Consider the following 23,125-nt stretch of genomic DNA (forward strand, 5'->3'; position numbering starts at 1 on the left):
CATACGGACCGTTAGCGCAATTCCTGCGAGAGAGTAACGGTTAATGTGATTGGATATTCATTATTTGACTAGGCTAACTGTATTTAACATTGTGTTGTTATTTCGCTGAACACTAGATGGTTTAGTTACATTTTTGGCAGTGAAACGGAAAAAAACCTCACCCAAATGTATAGCCCCATTGGAAAAGATAAATGGACTGTTTGAAAATGTAAAGACATTTTTATTTGTATTTTTTATAAATAATTATTATATATGTATTTGTAAATGCGAATCACATTTTTATTTGGCGTACCCTTGACGGCATTGCACATACCCCAGTTTTGGAAAACCTGAGCTAGCGCAATCTGCTAACACACTTGGCTGATTTACACATCTACTGTGAAGCAGTTCATGTTGGGAAATTAATTTTTTTTACTTGGTTCATTCCTATTTCTGCTAGCTCTAGGCTGTCTCACTGGCTGGCTCTTTCTGCTAGCTCTAGTCTGCCTCACTGGCTGGCTCTTTCTGCTAGCTCTAGGCTGACTCTTTCTGCTAGCTCTAGGCTGCCTCTGGCTGGCTCTTTCTGCTAGCTCTAGGCTGGCTCACTGGCTGGCTCTTTCAGCTAGCTCTAGGCTGGCTCACTGAATGGCTCTTTCTGCTAGCTCTAGGTTGCCTCACTGGATGGCACTTTCTGCTAGCTCTAGGCTGCCTCACTGGCTGGCTTTTTCTGCTATCTCTAGGCTGCCTCACTGGCTGGCTCTTTCTGCTAGCTCTAGGCTGCCTCACTGGCTGGCTCTTTCTGCTAGCTCTAGGCTGCCTCACTGGCTGGCTCTTTCTGCTAGCTCTAGGCTGCCTCTGGCTGGCTCTTTCTGCTAGCTCTAGGCTGGCTCACTGGCTGGCTCTTTCTGCTAGCTCTAGGCTGGCTCACTGGATGGCTCTTTCTGCTAGCTCTAGGCTGGCTCACTGGATGGCTCTTTCTGCTAGCTCTAGGCTGCCTCACTGGATGGCTCTTTCTGCTAGCTCTAGGCTGCCTCACTGGCTGGCTTTTTCTGCTATCTCTAGGCTGCCTCACTGGCTGGCTCTTTCTGCTAGCTCTAGGCTGCCTCACTGGCTGGCTCTTTCTGCTAGCTCTAGGCTGCCTCACTGGATGGCTCTTTCTGCTAGCTCTAGGCTGCCTCACTGGATGGCTCTTTCTGCTAGCTCTAGGCTACCTCACTGGCTGGCTCTTTCTGCTATTTCTAGGCTGCCTGACTGACTGGCTCTTTCTGCTAGCTCTAGGCTGGCTCACTGGATGGCTCTTTCTGCTATCTCTAGGCTGCCTCACTGGCTGGCTCTTTCTGCTAGCTCTAGGCTGCCTCACTGGCTGGCTCTTTCTGCTAGCTCTAGACTGGCTCACTGGCTGGTTCTTTCTGCTAGCTCTAGGCTGGCTCACTGGGGTCTGAATACTTTCCAAATGCACCATATATAATAAGAACACTTTGTCCATGACAGCCAATAGAAGCTCATCATAACACAACCCTTCTTACATGTGTCTCTTGGGGAAAATCTTCTCCATATATGCTAGAATAGAAATCTCAAGCTAAGTATTCCTATTCCCTGAGACCTAGCAAAGAAAACATTCAAAACGTGTAGAATGTCTGCCTCTAAGAAGACAACTACTGTATGTTCCTTTAGAAAATGCAGTAGGTAGAATAATGAGAGTTATACATATCTACTGCATCTCATAACTGGTGTTTGTTTAATAACCTCTACAGGATCGGTGTGTTGCCCGCGAGATGGTTGATCTAACATAGGCCAATGTGATTAGCATGAGGTTGTAAGTAACAAGAACATTTCCCAGGACATAGACATATCCTATATGGGCAGAAAGATTCAATTCTGCACTGTCCAATTTTCAGTAGCTATTACAGTGAAACAATACCATGCTATTGTTTGAGGAGAGTGCACAATTATGAACTTGAAAATGTATTAATAAACCAATGAGGCACATTTGGGCAGTCTTGAGTTTTGAACAGAAATGCAATGGTTCATTGGATCAGTCTAAAACGTTGCACATACACTGCTGCCATCTATTAGCCACAATCTAAATTGCGCCTAGATTCCTAAGTCATATATTGGCCCTTCTCTTGCATTTCTTTATATTATCTTTTACCAGATCTAATGTGTTATATTCTCCTACATTCATTTCACATTTCCACAAACTTCAAAGTGATTCCTTTCAAATGGTATCAAGAATATGCATATCCTTGCTTCAGGTCCTGAGCTACAGACAGTTAGATTTGGGTCATTTTGTCATTTTAGGTGAAAATTGAAAAAAAGGGTCCGATCCTTAACAGGTTTTAACGGTGGGAAAAGCATCACGTTTCATTTGAATGATTCTGTATGTGTATGCCCACCCCCAGCACACACAAGACAGTGCATGAAAAAGATGCTTCACAGCCTATAATTATGATGATTTGTGTCTTGCTGGAGAGAACGATGGAAACCTTATTGGTTAAACATCAGATCCGTGTGATTGAAAGGAGGGTTGGGGCTGGGTCTCCAGGGTGAGAGAGGTGACAGGAGAAGGGGGTTGGGAAAGTTACTTGAGACTTTGTTGCTATGGACATATACAGTAGATTATATCTTCCACACTGTATGTCACCCATAACAGTGCCTGAGGGATGAGGGTAAGTAAGCGGGGATGAACGGGTGGGGTTGACCCTTCACTCTGCTTGTATGTATTATTTGACTGTCAGAGTAGAGGCGTGATTTGCCTAGCCCTTCATTTAACCTTGACGAAAAAGGTCCTCCCACCATTTACCACTCCCTACTGGCACCTTCACCGAATGCACACTCCCCCTGAGACCAGATGCACTCTGGGACATAATTGCAGAGTGGGAAAGAACTGTGTGCTCTCTGTACACGTGGGAGGGCGGTGGATAGAATGGCAATAATGTTAGGGTGCATCCCAGTTCAACGCCTTTAATAAAAATGTCCTCCGGATAACAGAAAAGGGAGGACCGCGACTGAAGGGGCTTCAAGGTCGACTTGGCGCCAGTGTGTGTCTGTACTCCTCTATGGTTTTATTCACTGTGACAGTATCTATACAGACTGGCAATCTCTAAAGATGCCTTCAGAATCTTAGGCCTCTCTATGTCTCATAGTTTTTTTTTCTCCTACTCACATCATAATAATTCACCATGACTAGCTAAATTCTTATCCATCAGATGGAAGGGATCGATCGGCTTCCATCAAGGTTCTGCGTGGCCTTCTCTGTGCTCCATGCTGCTTTTACCACGATTGAAGTGCTTGTGGGTTTTTTTCAATAAACGCCTCTGGTTTAAATGGTACCTGGGTGTGCTGTGCGCAAAAGGTCAAGGGGTATTTGGTATTTATTAGGATCCCCATTAGCCACTGCAAAAGCATCAGCTACTCTTCCCGGGGTACACGTAGGGGCCGAGGGGTAGGCCTGTGTCTCATTCTGGGAAGGCTGGTGCTCTTTTAATTACATTTCATGAGGGGAGAGAAATAAGAAAAGAGGAGGCAGAGGTGTAGAGACTACCGAGGGGGGATGAAACGAGGGGGGGGGGGTATATTTTGAGAAAGGACACAACAGCGATAAGATAAAGGGCAAGAGGAAATTGCAAAGCATCCTACAGAAGGGAGCGAGGAGAGAGTGGGGCGTTCCGTCTCTTAGTGTTGGGGAGAGAGAATCTCCAAAACACTGCCTGTGGACAATCCCATTACTAGCCATAAGACATCCATTGTTTAAGCATAGAACAACTATTGGAGGACAATAGTGTGCTCCGCAGGGAAAATAGATGCTGTGACTGTGATGTTCTTTTCTCCAGTACTGTCCTGACCACTATGTCCTCCTCAGCATCTGGCTGCGTTGGGTTTGTTTTGTATGATACAGTGTGTGCTTAACCTGTTTGGGGTAGGGGGCATCATTTTCATTTTTGGATAAATAGCGTGCCCAAACTGAACTGCCTCCTACTCTGTCCCAGATCATAATATATGCATATTATTATTAGTATTGGATAGAAAACACTCTGACGTTTCTAAAACTGTTTGAATCATGTCTGTGAGTATAACAGAACTTATTTAGCAGGCGAAACCCCGAGGACAAACCATTCAGATTTTTTCTTTTTTTAAGTCACTGTCTTTTCAATATGTTTTCATGGGGAATCCAGAATTCTAATCGACTTTCCTGCAGTTCCTACCACTTCCACTAGATGTCACCAGTTTGTAGAAATTGGTTGAGATTTTTCCTTTGTGTAATGAAGAAGTACCATAGCTCAGAAAGAACGTCACTTCATGTGTACCTTTTGATAGAGGCCCGTAACCAGAAAAGTAGCGTCAGATTGTTTTGCTCCTGTATTGAACACAGATCATCCCGTCTTCAAGTTGATTGATTATATGCGTTTAGAAATACCTAAAGATGTATTACAAAAGTAGTTTGAAATGTTTTGGCAAAGTTTACAGGTAACTTTTGAGATATTTTGTAGCAACGTTGCGTAAGTTGGAAGCGGTGTTTTTCTGGATCAAACGCGCCAAATAAATGGACATTTTGGATATATATCGACGGAATTAATCGAACAGAAAAAACATTTGTGATGTTTATGGGACATATAGGAGTTCCAAAAAAAGAAGCTCGTCAAAGGTAATGCATGATTTATATTTTATTTCTGCGTTTTGTGTCGCGCCTGCAGAGTTCAAATATGCTACTCTCATTGTTTACTGTTGTGCTATCATCAGATAACAGCATCTTGTGCTTTTGCCGAAAATACTTTTTGAAATCTGACATGTTGGCTGGATTCACAACGAGTGTAGCTTTAATTTGCCATCTTGAACGTGTAATTTAATGAAAGTTAGATTTTTATAGAAATGTATTTGAATTTGGCGCTCTGCATTTCCCCTGGCTATTGGCCATGTGAGACGCAAGCGTCCCGCCTACCCAGATTAAGTTAGTGACCCACATATTCTAAAGCTGTGGTAATGACATCGCTCACCGTGGATGAACATGCCTTTAAGCCCCTAATAAGGCTTGGGGGGGGGGGGGGTTCGCCTCGCATTAGAGAGCGTGATACTGTCACTATTTGTTTTAATGAGAGACAGGAATGACTTGCATCATTTTCTGATCGATCCACAACAATAAAGCTCGGGGTTGGAAGGGGACAGAATAGGCAGAGGCTAGAAAAAAGCCGTACCTTTTCAGAAAAAAAAGAAAAAAGAAAGAGAGTCAAGGTGCAGAAAACACCAAAGTACATCATGAAAACCCGTCGAGTGGACACCTATTGGTATGAAAGACATCGTCAAGTTACTGTACACATTAGGGCTACGTGTGATGATCTAGAAAACTGGGACATAATCTTGGTTAGCATTTCCATCACCGTTTTTTTGTCTCAGTAAGAAGAGAGACAAAGGATGGATTTACTCGTGGGTTTATGTGGCAGTGTTGGCCTGAAGCAACGGTCTGTTTATGAGCAGTTCACAGAGAGCTTTCAGCCGACCATTCCTGGAGCTCGCCGCCTAATCCTATTCCTCACAGCAGCCGGAGATCTCGAAGGGTGTTTAAAAGTCGGCCCATGTTTGCTATCTTCCATTTATTATTCTCTCTTTTGGGGGAGGGGGGGTTGACGGCCAAAGTTTCCAAGGACACATCAGCAGACGGGGTTGACATGAAAAATATTCTCTCCTCTTTAGCTGGTGTTTCCCAGCCAAGGACAAAGGCGTGGAAACGAAGAGCCCAGGCCTTGATTGTTGTTCACAATGGAGTGGTACTGAATTGTTACCTTTCTTTTGAAATTGGAGGGTTTGTAGCCTTGTTTGTTTGCCGCAGCCGTAGAGGTTGAACAACATGAACAATCAGCTTGTCCTCTGAAATTTGGATCGAGTGATTTGGACGCTGAATGATAAGGTCTCAGGAGCCTTGGGGAGCTAGAGGGAGAACAGTAACGACAACAACAAGATTAGGCTATAAACGACTTCCGTCTTTTAAAAATCCAAACGCCTTCTGTCTTAGGGAATCACTGCCTGGGCGAATTGAAGTGAATGATAAAGGCTTTGTTCACTCAACTTGAAAGAGTGAACTCGTACACCTTAATGTGATACTAGGTACATGGAGCTAAAAGTATACTATTAAAAAAGAAGAAAAACTCCAGCACACCGGGAATCTTGATGCTTCCCCCAAAAAAGATGGATCTATTTTTCTTCTTTTTAACAGTATTCAATAAACTAGAAGGAAAATAATAATACTGCCTGAACCAGGGTCTCCCAAACTCAGGGTCCCCTTTTGCTAGTGTTTATTTGCACTGTTCTTTGCTATGTTTCTTGCGGTGGTAATCTTTGCTTTGCTATACCATTAGACGTACAGTGTGTGTGTGGGATTGAGAGTTGATCCAGTACTTTCACCTCCTGTTCTCCTCTTTACATCCTCCTCTAGCTCAAGATCTAGCTCTGTTCAAAGACAGGGAACACCTGCTGTTTGATGCTTTGCTTTCGAATGAGCCTCACAGATAATATGCATGCTCGAAGAACAATGTCACAAGGTTATTTTTAGTCTAAACACTCTCTATCATAGAACTAGGGCACCAGCGAGAGCTCCCGAGCCAAACTCTCAAAATGATTCAATGTGCTTAAGTGTTTTCTCTGGCAATTCTGTAAATATTAACAAGTGTCCCCGCATGACTTTATGTTACCCTCCCTACTCAGAAAGTTTCTCTCCATATCTATACATATACAAGTCTTTTCCTAGCCGCAAGCCTGGGATGCTATGATACACCCGAAGCCTTCCAATCATCCCATACTCCAGGAGATCTACTACTTCTCTTAGAAGGCAGTGACAGTTGCTGCACATGTCCTTGCCGACTCTCCTGTCCATCAGTTATCCCCCTGCAATGATGCGTGTTGGCTGAGGCACAACTCTCAAGCACCGATTGGACTACAGAAATCTCCTGTCTGCCAGCCAGGGAAGTCTTAACTACCTGTCCAGTTAAATGAGCACTTCAAGCTGACCTAAGATAATCACCGCACTGTGTGTGTGTGTGTGTGTGTGTGTGTGTGTGTGTGTGTGTGTGTGTGTGTGTGAGAGAGAGAGAGTGAGTACAGCCTTGCCATTGAGAAGGGTAGACACAGGAAAACCTGGCTCCCTGTAGAGAAGGCTCTGCAACCACTGCACCACAGCAGAACCTGAGACAGAGCTGCATTTCCTGACAAAATGTCAAAAATATATAAAACAAATAGAGTGTCAAATAGAGTGCCCAAATTTGAAACCCTTATTCAAGGTTTCAAAGACCTCTCTGATGAGAGTAGGCTACCCGTCCTGTTGGGGGAGGACGCAGAGAGCTGTGGGTAGGCAGCGCACTACATTGCTGCCTGCCATAGGTTGAGGGACAGTGTCTGACAGACCAATCAACCTGCACATGTCCTCTACTGAATGCTTATTGTTATTTGTTGAATGTATGGTTATTTTGACCCTTGGTTATTGTTGTTACTGTTCTCCCGTTGACAATTTTGATTCTCATTTTTATTCATTTTGATATTGTAAATATCCAAAATAAGCTTTGGCAATATGTACATTGGTACGTCATGACAATAAAGTGAATTGAATTGAGCGAGAGAGCAAGAGAGAGGGAGAGCAAGAGAGAGGGAGAGCAAGAGAGAGGGAGAGCAAGAGAGAGAGCGAGCAAGAGAGAGAGTGAGCAAGAGAGAGCGAGCAAGAGAGAGAGCGAGCAAGAGAGAGAGCGAGCAAGAGAGAGAGCGAGCAAGAGAGAGCGAGCAAGAGAGAGCGAGCAAGAGAGAGCGAGCAGAGAGAGAGCGAGCAAGAGAGAGAGCGAGCGAGCGAGAGAAAGAGAGAGAGAGAAAGAGAGAGAAGAGAGAGAGAGAAGAGAGAGAGAGCAAGAGCAAGGGAGAGAGAGAGAAAGAGAGAAAGAGAGAGAGAGCGAGCAAGAGAGCGAGAGTGAGAGCGAGAGAAAGAGAGAGAGAGCAAGAGCGAGAGCAAGAGCAAGAGAGAGAGAGAGAGAGAAAAGAGAGAGAGAGCAAGAGAGAGAGAGAGAGAGAGAAAGAGAGAGAGAGAAAGAGAGAGAGCAAGAGCGAGAGCAAGAGCAAGAGCAAGAGCGAGAGCAAGTTAGAGAGAGAGAGAGCAAGAGAGAGAGCAAGAGTGAGAGAGCAAGAGTGAGAGAGCAAGAGAGCAAGAGGGAGAGAGCAAGAGAGGGAGAGAGCAAGAGAGGGAGAGAGCAAGAGAGAGAGAGATAGATAATTTAATTGAAATTGAGAGAAAGAGAGAAAGAGAGGAGAAAGAAAGAGAGCTCGAGCTAGAGAGAGAGAAAGAGTGAGAGAAAGAGAGGAGAAAGAAACCGAGCTAGAGCTGGAGAGAGCGAGAGCGAAAGAGAGATGTATGTGAGATTTAAAAAAATACATCAAGCAGAGAACTGAGTGCCAGAGATGAACAGAAAGTGACAGTATGAGAGTGGGTGAGGCCCTGGAGTGTCCGTGTGCAAGATCATACACAGCAAGAACCAATACTCTGTTCTGAACTTCCAAGTGACCCTTGGAAGCCTTCAATATATTGAGTCTGTCTTTCCAAGCCACTAGAGCAAAAGCACAATTTCACATGCTGGTAATATATTATTACAATGTAACTTCTCCTAAGAAATGTCAAACGACATAGGTGGGTGATTGTGTTTAATGAATACATTAAACACACACGCACAAGTTTATTTTATTATCCTTATGGGGACAAACAATTGATTCCCATTCACAATCTTACTTTCCCAATCCCCTAGTCCTTAATAACATATTACTGCAGTGGGCTAAATCAGGGTCACACAGAGTGTTTCTTGGTCGTCTTAAACAAATCTACTTTGAAACAAAAGTATACACCTCACACACATGGTTATGGGCTTAAAAAAGAAAGCACCTGTACCATGTCAGATATAGTGTTGACATTTATTCAATTTGGAGTTTGTATCCCAATATTACACATCATATACATCACAGAGGACTAAAATATAAAAAAACAGTTTGACATAGAAACACCGGATTTTCTGCGTACATTTAAAAAATATATATTAATTATGAAATTATGAAAAATATTAATAGCATTCCACCAATTTGGCCACTAGAGCGCACTTTGGTCATTCCACTGCAGGAAAGGGCTACCCTAACTTAATTGTAACCCTAACCCCTAAACCTAAAATACCCTTTGTCCTTGTGGGGACCAGAAAAATGCCCACACTTGTTCCTTGTTTTACGATCTTTGTGAGGACTTCTGGTCCCAATAAGGACAGTAAAACCACAAAAAAACACACACAAGCTAATCTGCCAGTGTGACACATTATGTCTCTTCTTTACCAGTCAAAGGCATTACATGAAGAACAACATTTCTCATGCCACATTAAAGATTAAAAGAACCTGCCATGCTGTCACAGGGATTTCAATTCCATAATACATCCAGTTTCAATGTGTCATGTTTGAGTATGTTAACATCCGTCCTCAATTGTACTCGGCATATCAACAGCACTCATTTCATTTCTCTAAGCATCCGGCCATGACACATCTAGAAGACTTGTTGTCCAATTAGCCTTGTCTGTGTAAATAGAAATCTGAGTAAATAGATGTCTGTCAAATATAACAATACTAACAAAGAACCATCTGAGGCTCAGAGACCAAATGAAACGTGACTTGAAAGTGATAGCCAATTAAGTTGGCCGGCTGTCGATCTAGAAGAAGATCGGCTAGCATGTTTTTGTTGTCTATGCTAAGCACAATCTGTCGTTTAACCTCTGGGGGGGGGGGGGTAGATGGCCATACCATCGATGGATAACACCATCGTGTTTGTGAGGGTCTTACCTTTCCGTAGAGGGGTCATATTAGTTTTGTAGGCCAAACCGTTCGGCCGCTACACCTTTCCGTAGAGGGGTCATATTAGTTTTGTAGGCCAAACCGTTCGGCCGCTACACCTTTCCGTAGAGGGGTCATATTAGTTTTGTAGGCCAAACCGTTCGGCCGCTACACCTTTCCGTAGAGGGGTCATATTAGTTTTGTAGGCCAAACCGTTCGGCCGCTACACCTTTCCGTAGAGGGGTCATATTAGTTTTGTAGGCCAAACCGTTCGGCCGCTACACCTTTCCGTAGAGGGGTCATATTAGTTTTGTAGGCCAAACCGTTCGGCCGCTACACCTTTCCGTAGAGGGGTCATATTAGTTTTGTAGGCCAAACCGTTCGGCCGCTACACCTTTCCGTAGAGGGGTCATATTAGTTTTGTCGGCCAAACCGTTCGGCCGCTACACCTTTCCGTAGAGGGGTCATATTAGTTTTGTAGGCCAAACCGTTCGGCCGCTACACCTTTCCGTAGAGGGGTCATATTAGTTTTGTAGGCCAAACCGTTCGGCCGCTACACCTTTCCGTAGAGGGGTCATATTAGTTTTGTAGGCCAAACCGTTCGGCCGCTACACCTTTCCGTAGAGGGGTCATATTAGTTTTGTCGGCCAAACCGTTCGGCCGCTACACCTTTCCGTAGAGGGGTCATATTCGTTTTGTAGGCCAAACCGTTCGGCCGCTACAGACGTTTTCGTGAGGAGACCTGGTCTAACAAATAGAGCTGTAGCTCTTCCACTTTGCACCGCAGACGCGGAAGGACAATGTAGGCAGATGCGGTGGATGGAGTTGCAGCCCAAGCAAAACAACAGATACACTATACATACAAAAGACTTTGGGCAGCCCTTCAAATGTGTGGATTTGTCTATTTCAGCCACACCCATTGCTGTCAGGAGTATAAAATCTTTTGTCGGGAGCTTCACGAAATGGGTTTCCATGGCCACACACAAGCCTAAGATCACCATGCACAATGCCAAGCGTCGGCTGGAGGACGCCATTGGACTTTGGAGCAGTGGAAACGCGTTCTCTGGACTGATGAATCCTGCTTCACCATCTGGCAGCCCAACAGACGAATCTGAGTTTGGCAGGTGCCAGGAGAACGCTACCTGTCTCAATGCATAGTGCCAACTGTAAAGGTTGGTGGAGGAGGAATAATGATCTGGGGCTATTTTTCATGGTTCGGGCTAGGCCCCTTAGTTCCAGTGAAGGGAAATCTTAATGCTACAGCATACAATGACATTCTAGACGATTCTGTGTTTCTTTGTGGCAACAGTTTTGGGAAGGTCCTTTCCTGTTTCAGCATGACAATGCCCCCGTGCACAAATGTAGGTCTATACAGAAATAGTTTGTTGAGATAGGTGTGGAAGAACTTTACTGGCCTGCACAGAGCCCTGACCTCAACCCCATCGAACACCTTTGGGATGAATTTGAATGCCAACTGCGAGCCAGGTCTATTCACCCAACACCAGTGCCCTACATCACTAATGCTGTGGCTGAAAGGAAGCAAGTCCCCGCAGGAATGTTCCAACATCTAGTGGCAAGCCTTCCCAGAAGAATCAATAGACTATTAAGGATTAATCAGAAGGTCTAAGTAAACAGTGCTTTAAGCTTGTCCACCTACGACAATTGTTTCAGCATTCAATGTGATATATCACATTCATGATTCAACTTTACTTTTTTTTTTTTTTTTTTTTACATCAGAGCGACACAACTAGGAGTTAGAGATTATGCGGCCACTTATCCTTCCCTATATTTTTCAAAATGAGCATTGGAACAACATAAAATTGTACTTACAAGTGTATAATAATCATAATCAAAAAATGTGAGTGGTATGAATTGTTCTCACCTGGTTCCTGTCATAGCAAATATGTGTGGGTCTTGCAAAAAAATGTTAATGTGGAATTATAATGATTAAATGCTTTTAAAAAGTTGCAAATGAGGTGTAGTTGGTCAGAACAACTCAATGGTCTGTAAACTCCCACGTGAAGTTCACTCCCACACATAAACACAAGAGCCTTCAGCACTTTAGGGTTCTACTGTGCCAATACTTGTGAAAATACGCTTCAGGAATCTCTCTGTGTAGTTGTCCAGCAGCACTACAACCGTTCCCTGGGCAAAGAGGGGAAAACGTGACATCTTAAACCACAACTCACAAAGAGAGAAGGAAAAGAGAGAATAAAATAGGGGGTTGCAGAGAAAGAGGATGGTGAGAGAAGAGAGGCAGCAGCAGATGGGTTCTACCTCTCGATCAGGGGCGTTGACTGAGTCTGGAGTGAGAGAGAGAGAGCAGGAGGGATGTTTCAGTGACTTTCAGCATATTTATAACATGCTTGTGACAAGTAGGCTAACCGATGAGCCAATCTCACCCAGTCTCTGTTTACTCATGGGATTAAATTAAAAGAACACAGCATCCAATTTCACACCTGGCTTCCTTCAACGTAGCACTCCTCCAGCACAGTGTGACAGTCACCCACAGCACAACCTCTCGCCTCTCTTCCCTCCCCACATGTTCCTCGGGTATTAGCAAACGGAGCGTGGAGAGAGAAACCCATGTCAGATTTCCAACGGAATAGAAGTTCATTTGCTTAGTGGGATTAGCGATATCGGGTTGAAGTAGTAAGCCGATCTCTTTTCCCAGAGATTTGAAAGAATAGAGACAATTTTGAGAGACGAATGTACTGATTACCGATTTCCACAGCTATCTTCCCTGCAAATATCTAGCTGATCAGTATAGGGGGATACTTATTTCACAGAGGCTAATTACGTTACTCAGATAAAGGAAGCAATTAAAAGATAAACACCAGTAGGAGTTTGGTGACCTCTAACCTCTAAGAGCAGCTGTCTGTTATTTCTACATTTCATCACGTAATGGTACTTTAGCGGTACTGTGTACTTAGGTAGAGCAGAAATGTCAATACTATTTAGAAGATGTAAGATTCTCCCATGCGTTACAGAGGGTCTACACAGCTGCTGAATGTACAGATATTTCTTTAAAGGATCTTTCAGGCAGCTGCCATACATACGGGCTCCTTACCAGAATGATCATAATGGTAACCCATACGTTACTTACAGACGTAAGATCTTCAGTTGAGCCAGTTTGCTACTGGAGGAAAATAATCGGGCAGCAAAAAGAAATGTGAATGATTATGTGGATTATAATTAATGAACATTTTGGCAGGGGTTGTAAGGGAAAATCAAGTCTAAACCTTCTGAGCAGAACTGACAAACTTTAGAAGCCTAACAAAACCTCCAATACACTACAGGTTTTAAATGTCCTGTGTTGCAGGAAAGTTCTCCAGACTGATTAAATTAAAATCTGACATTTGCAGGGCTATGAAATGCAACCAGACATCATGCAGAGGTTGGATAAGGTCTCTTCTGTAGTTCTTAATTCTAACACATGGGGAAGAGAGAAGGCTGAGTAATCACCCTATGTGCATAATGTATGGCATGAATACTACAGTACAATTCACATTTACTTTCTATTCGGGAAGACACATTATCGTATTACTACTACATGATGAGAGACAGAGAAGAGATGCCATCAAACCGCTGAGAGAAAGGTGAGCATTGTTTCCCATAATGGCCACAATTTATTTTTATTTTACCTTTATTTAACCAGGCAAGTCAGTTAAGAACAAATTCTTATTTTCAATGACGACCTGGGAACAGTAGGTTAACTGCCTGTTCAGGGGCAGAACGACAGATTTGTACCTTGTCGGTTCGGGGGTTTGAACTCCCAACCTTCCGGTTCCTAGTCCAACGCTCTAACCACGAGGCTACCCTGCCTAGTGGTTAGACAGGGTGTGGAGGTAGTCAGGCGTGTCAGACAAAGGCCCACCAACCCAATCCTCATTAAAAGATGATCCCACTTTTATTAAGAGCTTAATCACCGGATATCCTTCGGCTCAGATGTGTGTGTGTGTGTGTGTGTGTGTGTGTGTGTGTGTGTGTGTGTGTGTGTGTGTGTGTGTGTGTGTGTGTGTGTGTGTGTGTGTGTGTGTGTGTGTGTGTGTGTGTGTGTGTGTGTGTGTGTATGCGTGTCATTAGGTACCTGAGGAATCTTCTGGTACCATGTCCGATTAATGCCCACACAATGACAACGTGGTGTAAAGGCTGCCGGGGCAGGTCACAGTCCGATGGTAAAGAACCATTCTGACAGGGGGGGTTCATATACACCGGCAGGTGGGAAATGCACATAACATGCACTGCTAGTCAGGAAGCCTATAGCCTTTTCCAACTACAGTACAACCATATGCAACACAACAAAGATTCTGAAATAATGGTAGCCAGGGGATCCGCAACCTGCATGCCTCTAAAATGTTGACGAGCGAAAAAACCTTCCACATTGAGAGCATCTTCATCTATGAGCGATTGGCATTAATGAAAACTCTTTGACCTAGAGGTCGACCAAGGCCCACAGACAATTGTGTGTCCATGACTGCAGACCATTTGTGTGTAACATGACTGTTTTTGAAAAAGACTAAGACCTTCGCGAGCAGCTCCCCAGTAACCTGTGGGGGCCTATGGGGCCTTTTAGCCTGGGGCCACAAAACACCACTCACCAAACATGTTCCCAATGTGGCCATTCCTGGTCAGGGGCCGTAGCTCGTTCCTGCCCCAGGCGAAGCTCTTGTAGTTGTCCCAGGCAAACTTCATCATCTGAAACACAAAAACAGGGTTAAAAACACAGGTCAGTCACTAAACTGATGGCAAACCACCTGATTCACAACAACAGCCTTAATTAAACTCAAATGGTGGCCTGCACCAATGTCAATGATGGATTATTGTTTTGCTGTGGATTTAAGACAGGCATGCAATTATCACACATAAACCACACAAGTAAACAATGCCATTGACAATACCCCCAACTAACCCTGTTAAATCAAATTGAACAAGGTGGATCGCCATTCTCCTTCCAAAAACCTTCCAAGATCTCCTAAATTAAAAATAATCATGTTTTTTCCCACTGACTGATATGGTCAAAGTGATTTAATTGTGTTATGTCAACAACAAAAGTAACCAAGTTTTCTGCATTTTAGGCAGTGTAAAATTAAGGGGTTTAGGGAGATTGGTATCTACAGAACAAAAAATGTGGATTTGTTTATTTATTTAACTAGGCAAGCCAGCTAAGAAATTCTTATTTACAAATGACGGCCTCCCAGGCCAAACCCGGACGAAGCTGGGCCAATTGTGCGCCAGCCTATGGCACTCCCAATAACGGCCGGATGTGATTCAGCCTGGATTCGAACCAGGGACTAAAGTGATGCCTCTCGCACTGAGGTTGCAGTGACTTAGACCGCTGTGCCACTCAGGAGCCCAATTGAATGACGATGGCTGGAAGAGCCAACACATCAAATTGAATGCATCAATTCATGACGAGGCAGATACTGACAGTAGGCGAGGCAATGTTTCAGGCAATGTTCTCGTTTGTTTTCTCTTCTCTCGGAGGCGATAAACTTCGAGAGTTTATTTGTTGATACGTACATTTTGTTTTGATGTTGAGTGAAGGCTATGCAAGTTTGTGCTCCTGTGTGGCTGTGGCTGAGCTTTAACTGGCCTTTCTGGAAACTATGTTGCAGACCTCCAGTACTAATCACCTGGATGTCTGTCATAGCTTTTTTTTCTGCAGTGAATTCTAGTGTACTACCAACGAGGATAAGAATATTAGTAGCATGTGATCTTCTGAATATGAATCGATCCTAAAAACACAAAAAGGGACACTAAAGCCCATTGCCATAAATGTAAATATTGAAACAAAAGCAGAAATCCTACTTCCTGTAAATCTCGCAGTGAAGAAATGAGCTAACCATCACACCACCCCAGCATGTCAGAATATGATTTGGTTGACTGACACACCAGGAACAGTCTTTTTTCAGAGGCGGAGTGGTAATATGATGTGATTTACATCGTGAATACTGAATGAGTCTGTGGTAGTCTCCAGAGGTTAATTGAGAACAGGCTAGCAGCATCCATCGAAGCCCAAGACACACATGCAACATATACTGACCCAAAATATAAACCTCAACATGTAAAGCGTCGGTGCCATGTTTCATGAGCTGAGATAAAAGATCTCAGAAATGTTTCATGTGCTGCACAAAAAGCTTATTTCTCTCAAATTTGGTGCACAAATTAGTCTATGAGAGAGTGTTCTCACATATAACAGCTGAAGCCTCCGTAACAAAGAGGAAAGACATTCTTCAGATCGAAAAGCACTAGCAACTGGTGACAAAAGGGGTCAAGGTTGAAGAAAGGCTGAGAGCCGAGCTGGAGCTACCTGGGCTGGTGAGTTACAGCAGTAATGGAGACAGCGCGGCTTGCATCAGTGAAGGTCGGGCTTTCAGTGACCATGAGAGCAGAGTGAATGGTAGAAACAGGCAGAAACAACAACATCCTGCTTGGTGGCCTAATGCAGGTTTACACACACACACACACGTACACAAACGCTTGCTCACCCATCCACACACACACACAGGGATGCGACAGTCACCACAGGTGCACACTCAGTGTCATTGTTGCGCCTTTGCGGAATAGTCGTGCCAGCCAATTTGAGTGGGCATCGTTTCAAAAGAAGCTTTCTCGCCCAGAGATATGCCGATATTAACGCCAATAATTTATGCAGGACCGCATCCAGTGAAAGTAAGGAACTAGCTTGAGACATGATTTGGAGATTAGAATCAAGGATATTGATGGTGCAAATTTGTTTGCATGGCAATAACTCTTCAGGCAGGGCCAGAAAGACTAGCATAAGTGTTGGGTGCAAGAGAGGACCCTAAAGTTTACATTACCAGACAAAATACTTCCCCTCAGAGCAAAGGATTCAGGTTTCAGTTGAAATAGACTTTTTCTAAATGCTAGTCTGGCTCTACTCCCCAGGGATAGAAAGTGGAATGGAAAAAAGGACTTTGACATAAATGCTGGGGTTTTGTAAACGTTTGGACTCTCTGTTAGCCTTATCTGGACTGGGGAAGCTCTGAAGTTAAAGCACAGAATAACTGAGTGTGTAGAGATTGCAGAATGCAATCTGCACAGAATGAGAAACGGCAGCAGGAAATGTCCCAGAATAATGCAAACTTGCCAGATGCTGTGTTTTCTGATATCATTTCAATTGTAATATTCAGGTCCAGTGGCAGAGTAATCTACACAGAGATTGTCAAATGTACAGAATAATAGATAACGTGTTCACTCAGATAATTCCTCAAAAGTAGTTGGGCGCTGAATCCTCGTATCAAATATATTTTGAGTTAACGCAGCAAGATTAGAGAGCGTTCCGCTTGTTTACTGGAACGTACAGGCATCACTCAAAGCCCCCTCCCTGAGTCCTACTCCGCACTGTTCCTCCAGTGGCTCTAGCAGCCAGCTGGATGTGATGCTCCACACAGACTGTAGATACAACACAGAGATAATTACTGATGGTTCCACACCAGCGGGGAGGAGGACGACACCGGCCTGTATGATTATATCCCCTGACAATGTTGTGATCAGTAGGGCGGCATGAGATGACCAGGATCAGAGACCGCCAGGATCACATGCCATGATCATCAGCAGCAGCAGCAGCCACACACACACACACACAATCAGAGACCACACCAATCGATAGCACCCACTACAGCCCTAGCACGCTTCCACCCAGGCAACCTTTCTAGGAGAGCAAATGGATGGGGGCAGACTGTTGCCAGGGGTAAATACGCTAGACATACGGCGCCTGTCGTAACTGCTCTTTGGCTCATTAATTGACTGGTTGTTGGGCAAAGCAGTTCAATAGCAGCCAGTGATAAAAATGAATCACACATTTATCAGGATGCAATTTGCCAATTCCATTCCCTGAGGTCGGAAGTCAACACTTTCCAACATGACTCTCGAGGATTTTCGCACGACAACACTCGACATGAAAAACAAGATGGCTTAGAGCGCTTCAGTGAATATGCTACCACCAAACAGATTCATCACAATCTCCTGGGAAAGATGCAGTATCACCGGTTTTGATCGTAGCAAATACAACAAAATGATGAGCAAAGAAAATCATTAGAGACATTTGTTTTCCTTACATTAAACTCACTGTCTGATCATTTGACGAAAGGCGCTGAAAGACTTTAGGTTTTCTAATCAAAATCAGCTGTTAATAAGCAGGTGGAGATAAGCAGCAAACGCCACAAACACACCATGGACATACCAAGCCTGGTATGGGGTCCATTTTAGGACACCTTCAGCCTCAAGGAGGATTGACGATTGACACAAAAAGGGGTTGAGGTTAGAGGCTGAGTGTGGCCTAAAATGGATACCATACTCTAGGTCACAACTACCCTCTCCTCTGTAAAGGGTTAAAAGAGCAGAATATTGACCAGCAGGAAATACAACGAGCCCCTAGTGTGTAAACCACTACCCCTGGACCAGATCAAAATAAAGGGCAGCCATTAATAAACTGGCTGCTGGTCCACTTCAGCCTATCAGCTCAGCACGGTTTCTCAGCAGGGGACACACTGGCCTGTCTTTACTCAGCTCTCGACAGACAGCATTGGCATGCTGGGAAGAAAACGGGCTTCTGTAATGGAGCAGGGCACATGAAGAGAAGGTGACAACGGGACCTTTAACCCTATGATTGTTCCTGAACTAAGGCTGGCACTGAAAAATGTCCTTAAAGCAAAATTTAGAGTACTATTTATGTAGAGAACATTGAACAGAACAAGGTTAAGTCAGCAACTCAGTTGTAGATAGAAACGTATAGTCCCAAGCTTTCGATTTGCCACCTTCTTAATAATCACCTATTTGCACAAATAAAAACTGTGAAGGTACGGGCACCCACACATTATTGGTAAAAGTGGAGCATACGTGTTTGTGCACTCTCCAAGGTGATTCACACCTTATCCTTATTATGAATTATTAATCATCACGGCACAAAATTATGCTAGCAGAAAAAACAGCTTGAACGTTTGTATTGAGAGAGCCTGTAATGTCATGCACTATATGGAGTGGATTGGGAGCTTGGTGGTCATTAATATAGACCAGGTCTGTTGTGTTAGAACGGACACGCAACAGCAGCTCTGAACATAGCCTGTGTACCCCTGTAGCAGGGTTTTAACACACAGCTTAGCAGCAAACTTCTTTTACTGGAGCCAATATAGAATGTTGCTATATAAAGTCATCCATATATTATCCGATTTTGGATAATGTATCCAATTGTATTCATTCCTAATGCTTCACTCAAAATACTCACATCAACTCAGCAAAAAAAAAAAAAAACGGCCTCTCACTGTCAACTGCGTTCATTTTTAGATGAACTTAACATGTGTAAATATTTGTATGAACATAACAAGATTCAACAAATGAGACATAAACTGAACAAGTTCCACAGACATGTGACTAACAGAAATGGAACAAAGGGTCGGTCAAAATCAAAAGTAACAGTCAGTGTCTGGTGTGGCCACCAGCTGCATTGAGTACTGCAGTGCATCTCCTCCTCATGGACTGCACCATATTTGCCAGTTCTTGCTGTGAGATGTTAACCCACTCTTCCACCAAGGCACCTGCAAGTTCCCAGACATTTCTGGGGGGAATGGCCCTAGCCCTCGCCCTCCGATCCAACAGGTACCGGACGTGCTCATTGGGATTGAGATCCGGGCTCTTCGCTCGCCATGGCAGAACACTGACATTCCTGTCTTGCAGGAAATCACGCACAGAACGAGCAGTATGGCATTGTCATGCTGGAGGGTCATGTCAGGATGAGCCTGCACAAAGGGTACCACATGAGGGAGGAGGATGTCCTCCCTGTAACGCACAGAGTTGAGATTGCCTGCAATGACAACAAGCTCAGTACGATGATGCCGTGACACACCGCCCTAGACCATGACGGACCTGATACCTCCAAATCGATCCTGCTCCAGAGTACAGGCCTCGGTGTAATGCTCATTCCTTCGTCGATAAAAGCGAAATCAGACCATCATCCCTGGTGAGAGAAAACCGCAACTCGTCAGTGAAGAGCACTTTGCCAGTTCTGTCTGGTCCAGCGATGGTTGGTTTGTGCCCATTGGCCACGGTGTTGCCGGTGATGTCTGGTGAGGACCTCCCTTACAACTGGCCTACAAGCCCTCAGTCCAGCCTCTCTCAGCCTATTGCGGACAGTTTGAGCACTGATGGAGGGATTGTGCGTTCCTGGGGTAACCCGGGCAGTTGTTGTTGCCATCCTGTACCTGTCCCGCAGGTGTGATGTTCGGATGTATCGATCCTTTGCAGGTGTTGTTACACGTGGTCTGCCACTGCGAGGACGATAAGCTGCCCGTCCTGTCTCCCTGTAGCTCTGTCTTAGGCATTTCACAGTACGGACATTGCAATTTATTGCCCTGGCCACATCTGTAGTCCTCATGCCTCCTTACAGCATGCCTAAGGCACGTTCACACAGATGAGCAGGGACCCTGGGCATCTTTCTTTTGGTGTTTTTCAGAGTCAGTAGAAAGGCCTCTTCAGTGTCCTACGTTTTCGCAACTGTGACCTTAATTGCCTGCCCTCTGGTAAGCTGTTAGTGTCTTAACGACCGTTCCACAGGTGCATGTTCATTAATTGTTTATGGCTCATTGAACAAGCATGGGAAACAGTGTTTAAACCCTTTACAATGAAGATCTGTGAAGTTAATTGGATTTTTACAAATGTTTCTTTTAAAGACAGGGTCCTGAAAAAGTGACATTTCTTTTTTTGCTGAGTTAACATCCCATTACACACAAAGAGATTAGGAAAACTGTATCAAGCATATTTGGACTAAAGAGAGCTTTTATTTTTGATTGGAGAAGCAGTGCATCACGTTGAAAATGTATCAACTGCGTTGAATGTAATTCTTAGAAACCCAAATGGTGCTTCCAGCGTGGATTGGATCACTGAGCTGGTGCATAACAAACACGTTATCGAACACATGGCATCGCAAGCTGTGCAGGGACCAACATGTGTACAGTCTGCCACCCAAAAGAGGTAGAGAGAGAAAGCCCGGGCTTCGACTGGCAAGCCGTAACGCTTTGTCGCCTTTTCCGGATGCCTAACTATGGCAGATCTCCCGCTTAGCCAGCACAGTGTGGGTCCTCGTCACAATGATATTTAATCGATACCTCCATGGTTATGTGAGACCCTTCAAAGTGCCTAGTCTTGAATTATAAATCCCTCCGCATTGCAAAGACTGAAAGAGGGAAAACATTTGACAGGCATTCAGTACCCAACTACAGAGAGTTAGCATGTATGGAACGATGGAGATGGAGGGAGGGCTAAATCAATTAGCAGGACGGCTAAGTAAAACTACTTCTTTGGCAGAGGGTAAGAGTGTAGGAAAGGAAGGAAAACATACAGTATGGTACATCCGTCAGAATTCGTTGGCGTGAAAGCGGTAAGGTGAGAGAGAGAAGATGGAAGGCGGGAGTGAGGGACGACGCATAGACTGATTAAAGAGGGAAAAACTGAACTAACAGCCATCCAGGAGTCAGTGAGGGAAGAGGAGCTTTTTTAGGGAGCAGAAGGTACTGACACTCTTGTAAACACCTGCTATTGCTGACAGAAAGAAAGGAATCAGGAATATTATTAATATAGCATAGGAAACTGACAGAGAGACAGGAATCAGGAATATTATTAATATAGCATAGGAAACTGACAGAAAGACAGGAATCAGGAATATTATTAATATAGCATAGGAAACTGACAGAGAGACAGGAATCAGGAATATTATTAATATAGCATAGGAAACTGACAGAAAGACAGGAATCAGGAATATTATTAATATAGCATAGGAAACTGACAGAAAGACAGGAATCAGGAATATTATTAATATAGCATAGGAAACTGACAGAAAGACAGGAATCAGGAATATTATTAATATAGCATAGGAAACTGACAGAGAGACAGGAATCAGGAATATTATTAATATAGCATAGGAAACTGACAGAAAGACAGGAATCAGGAATATTATTAATATAGCATAGGAAACTGACAGAAAGACAGGAATCAGGAATATTATTAATATAGCATAGGAAACTGACAGAAAGACAGGAATCAGGACTATTATTAATATAGCATAGGAAACTGACAGAGAGACAGGAATCAGGAATATTATTAATATAGCATAGGAAACTGACAGAAAGACAGGACTATTATTAATATAGCATAGGAAACTGACAGAAATACATGAATATTATTAATAAAGCATAGGAAACTGACAGAAAGACAGGAATATTATTAATATAGCATAGGAAACTGACAGAGAGACAGGAATCAGGACTATTATTAATATAGCATAGGAAACTGACAGAAATACAGGAATATATATTATTAATATAGCATAGGAAACTGACAGAGAGACAGGAATCAGGACTATTATTAATATAGCATAGGAAACTGACAGAAATACAGGAATATTATTAATATAGCATAGGAAACTGACAGAGACATGAATCAGGAATATTATTAATATAGCATAGGAAACTGACAGAGAGACAGGAATATTATTAATATAGCATAGGAAACTGACAGAAAGACAGGAATATTATTAATATAGCATAGGAAACTGACAGAGAGACAGGAATATTATTAATATAGCATAGGAAACTGACAGAAAGACAGGAATATTATTAATATAGCATAGGAAACTGACAGAAAGACAGGAATATTATTAATATAGCATAGGAAACTGACAGAAAGACAGGAATATTATTAATATAGCATAGGAAACTGACAGAGAGACAGGAATCAGGACTATTATTAATATAGCATAGGAAACTGACAGAGAGACAGGAATATTATTAATATAGCATAGGAAACTGACAGAAAGACAGGAATATTATTAATATAGCATAGGAAACTGACAGAGAGACAGGAATATTATTAATATAGCATAGGAAACTGACAGAAAGACAGGAATATTATTAATATAGCATAGGAAACTGACAGAGAGACAGGAATCAGGAATATTATTAATATAGCATAGGAAACTGACCGAAAGACAGGAATCAGGAATATTATTAATATAGCATAGGAAACTGACAGAGAGACAGGAATCAGGACTATTATTAATATAGCATAGGAAACTGACAGAAAGACAGGAATATTATTAATATAGCATAGGAAACTGACAGAAAGACAGGAATATTATTAATATAGCATAGGAAACTGACAGAGAGACAGGAATCAGGAATATTATTAATATAGCATAGGAAACTGACAGAAAGACAGGAATATTATTAATATAGCATAGGAAACTGACAGAGAGACAGGAATCAGGAATATTATTAATATAGCATAGGAAACTGACAGAGAGACA

At 43.3% G+C, this 23,125-nt stretch overlaps 1 protein-coding gene across 1 annotated transcript in view; it reads right to left on the reverse strand.

The window, feature by feature from the left end:
* LOC135520121 (mannosyl-oligosaccharide 1,2-alpha-mannosidase IA-like) overlaps positions 1-23,125 on the reverse strand; it is a 216,354-nt gene that overhangs the window by 105,715 nt on the left and 87,514 nt on the right. The window contains exon 2 of the mRNA XM_064945459.1: positions 14,406-14,502. Coding sequence (XP_064801531.1) covers positions 14,406-14,502 — 97 coding nt within the window. The remainder of the gene's footprint in view (positions 1-14,405; positions 14,503-23,125) is intronic.

The sequence above is a fragment of the Oncorhynchus masou genome, chromosome 29 (assembly GCF_036934945.1).
Source record: "Oncorhynchus masou masou isolate Uvic2021 chromosome 29, UVic_Omas_1.1, whole genome shotgun sequence".
Taxonomy (NCBI): domain Eukaryota; kingdom Metazoa; phylum Chordata; class Actinopteri; order Salmoniformes; family Salmonidae; genus Oncorhynchus; species Oncorhynchus masou.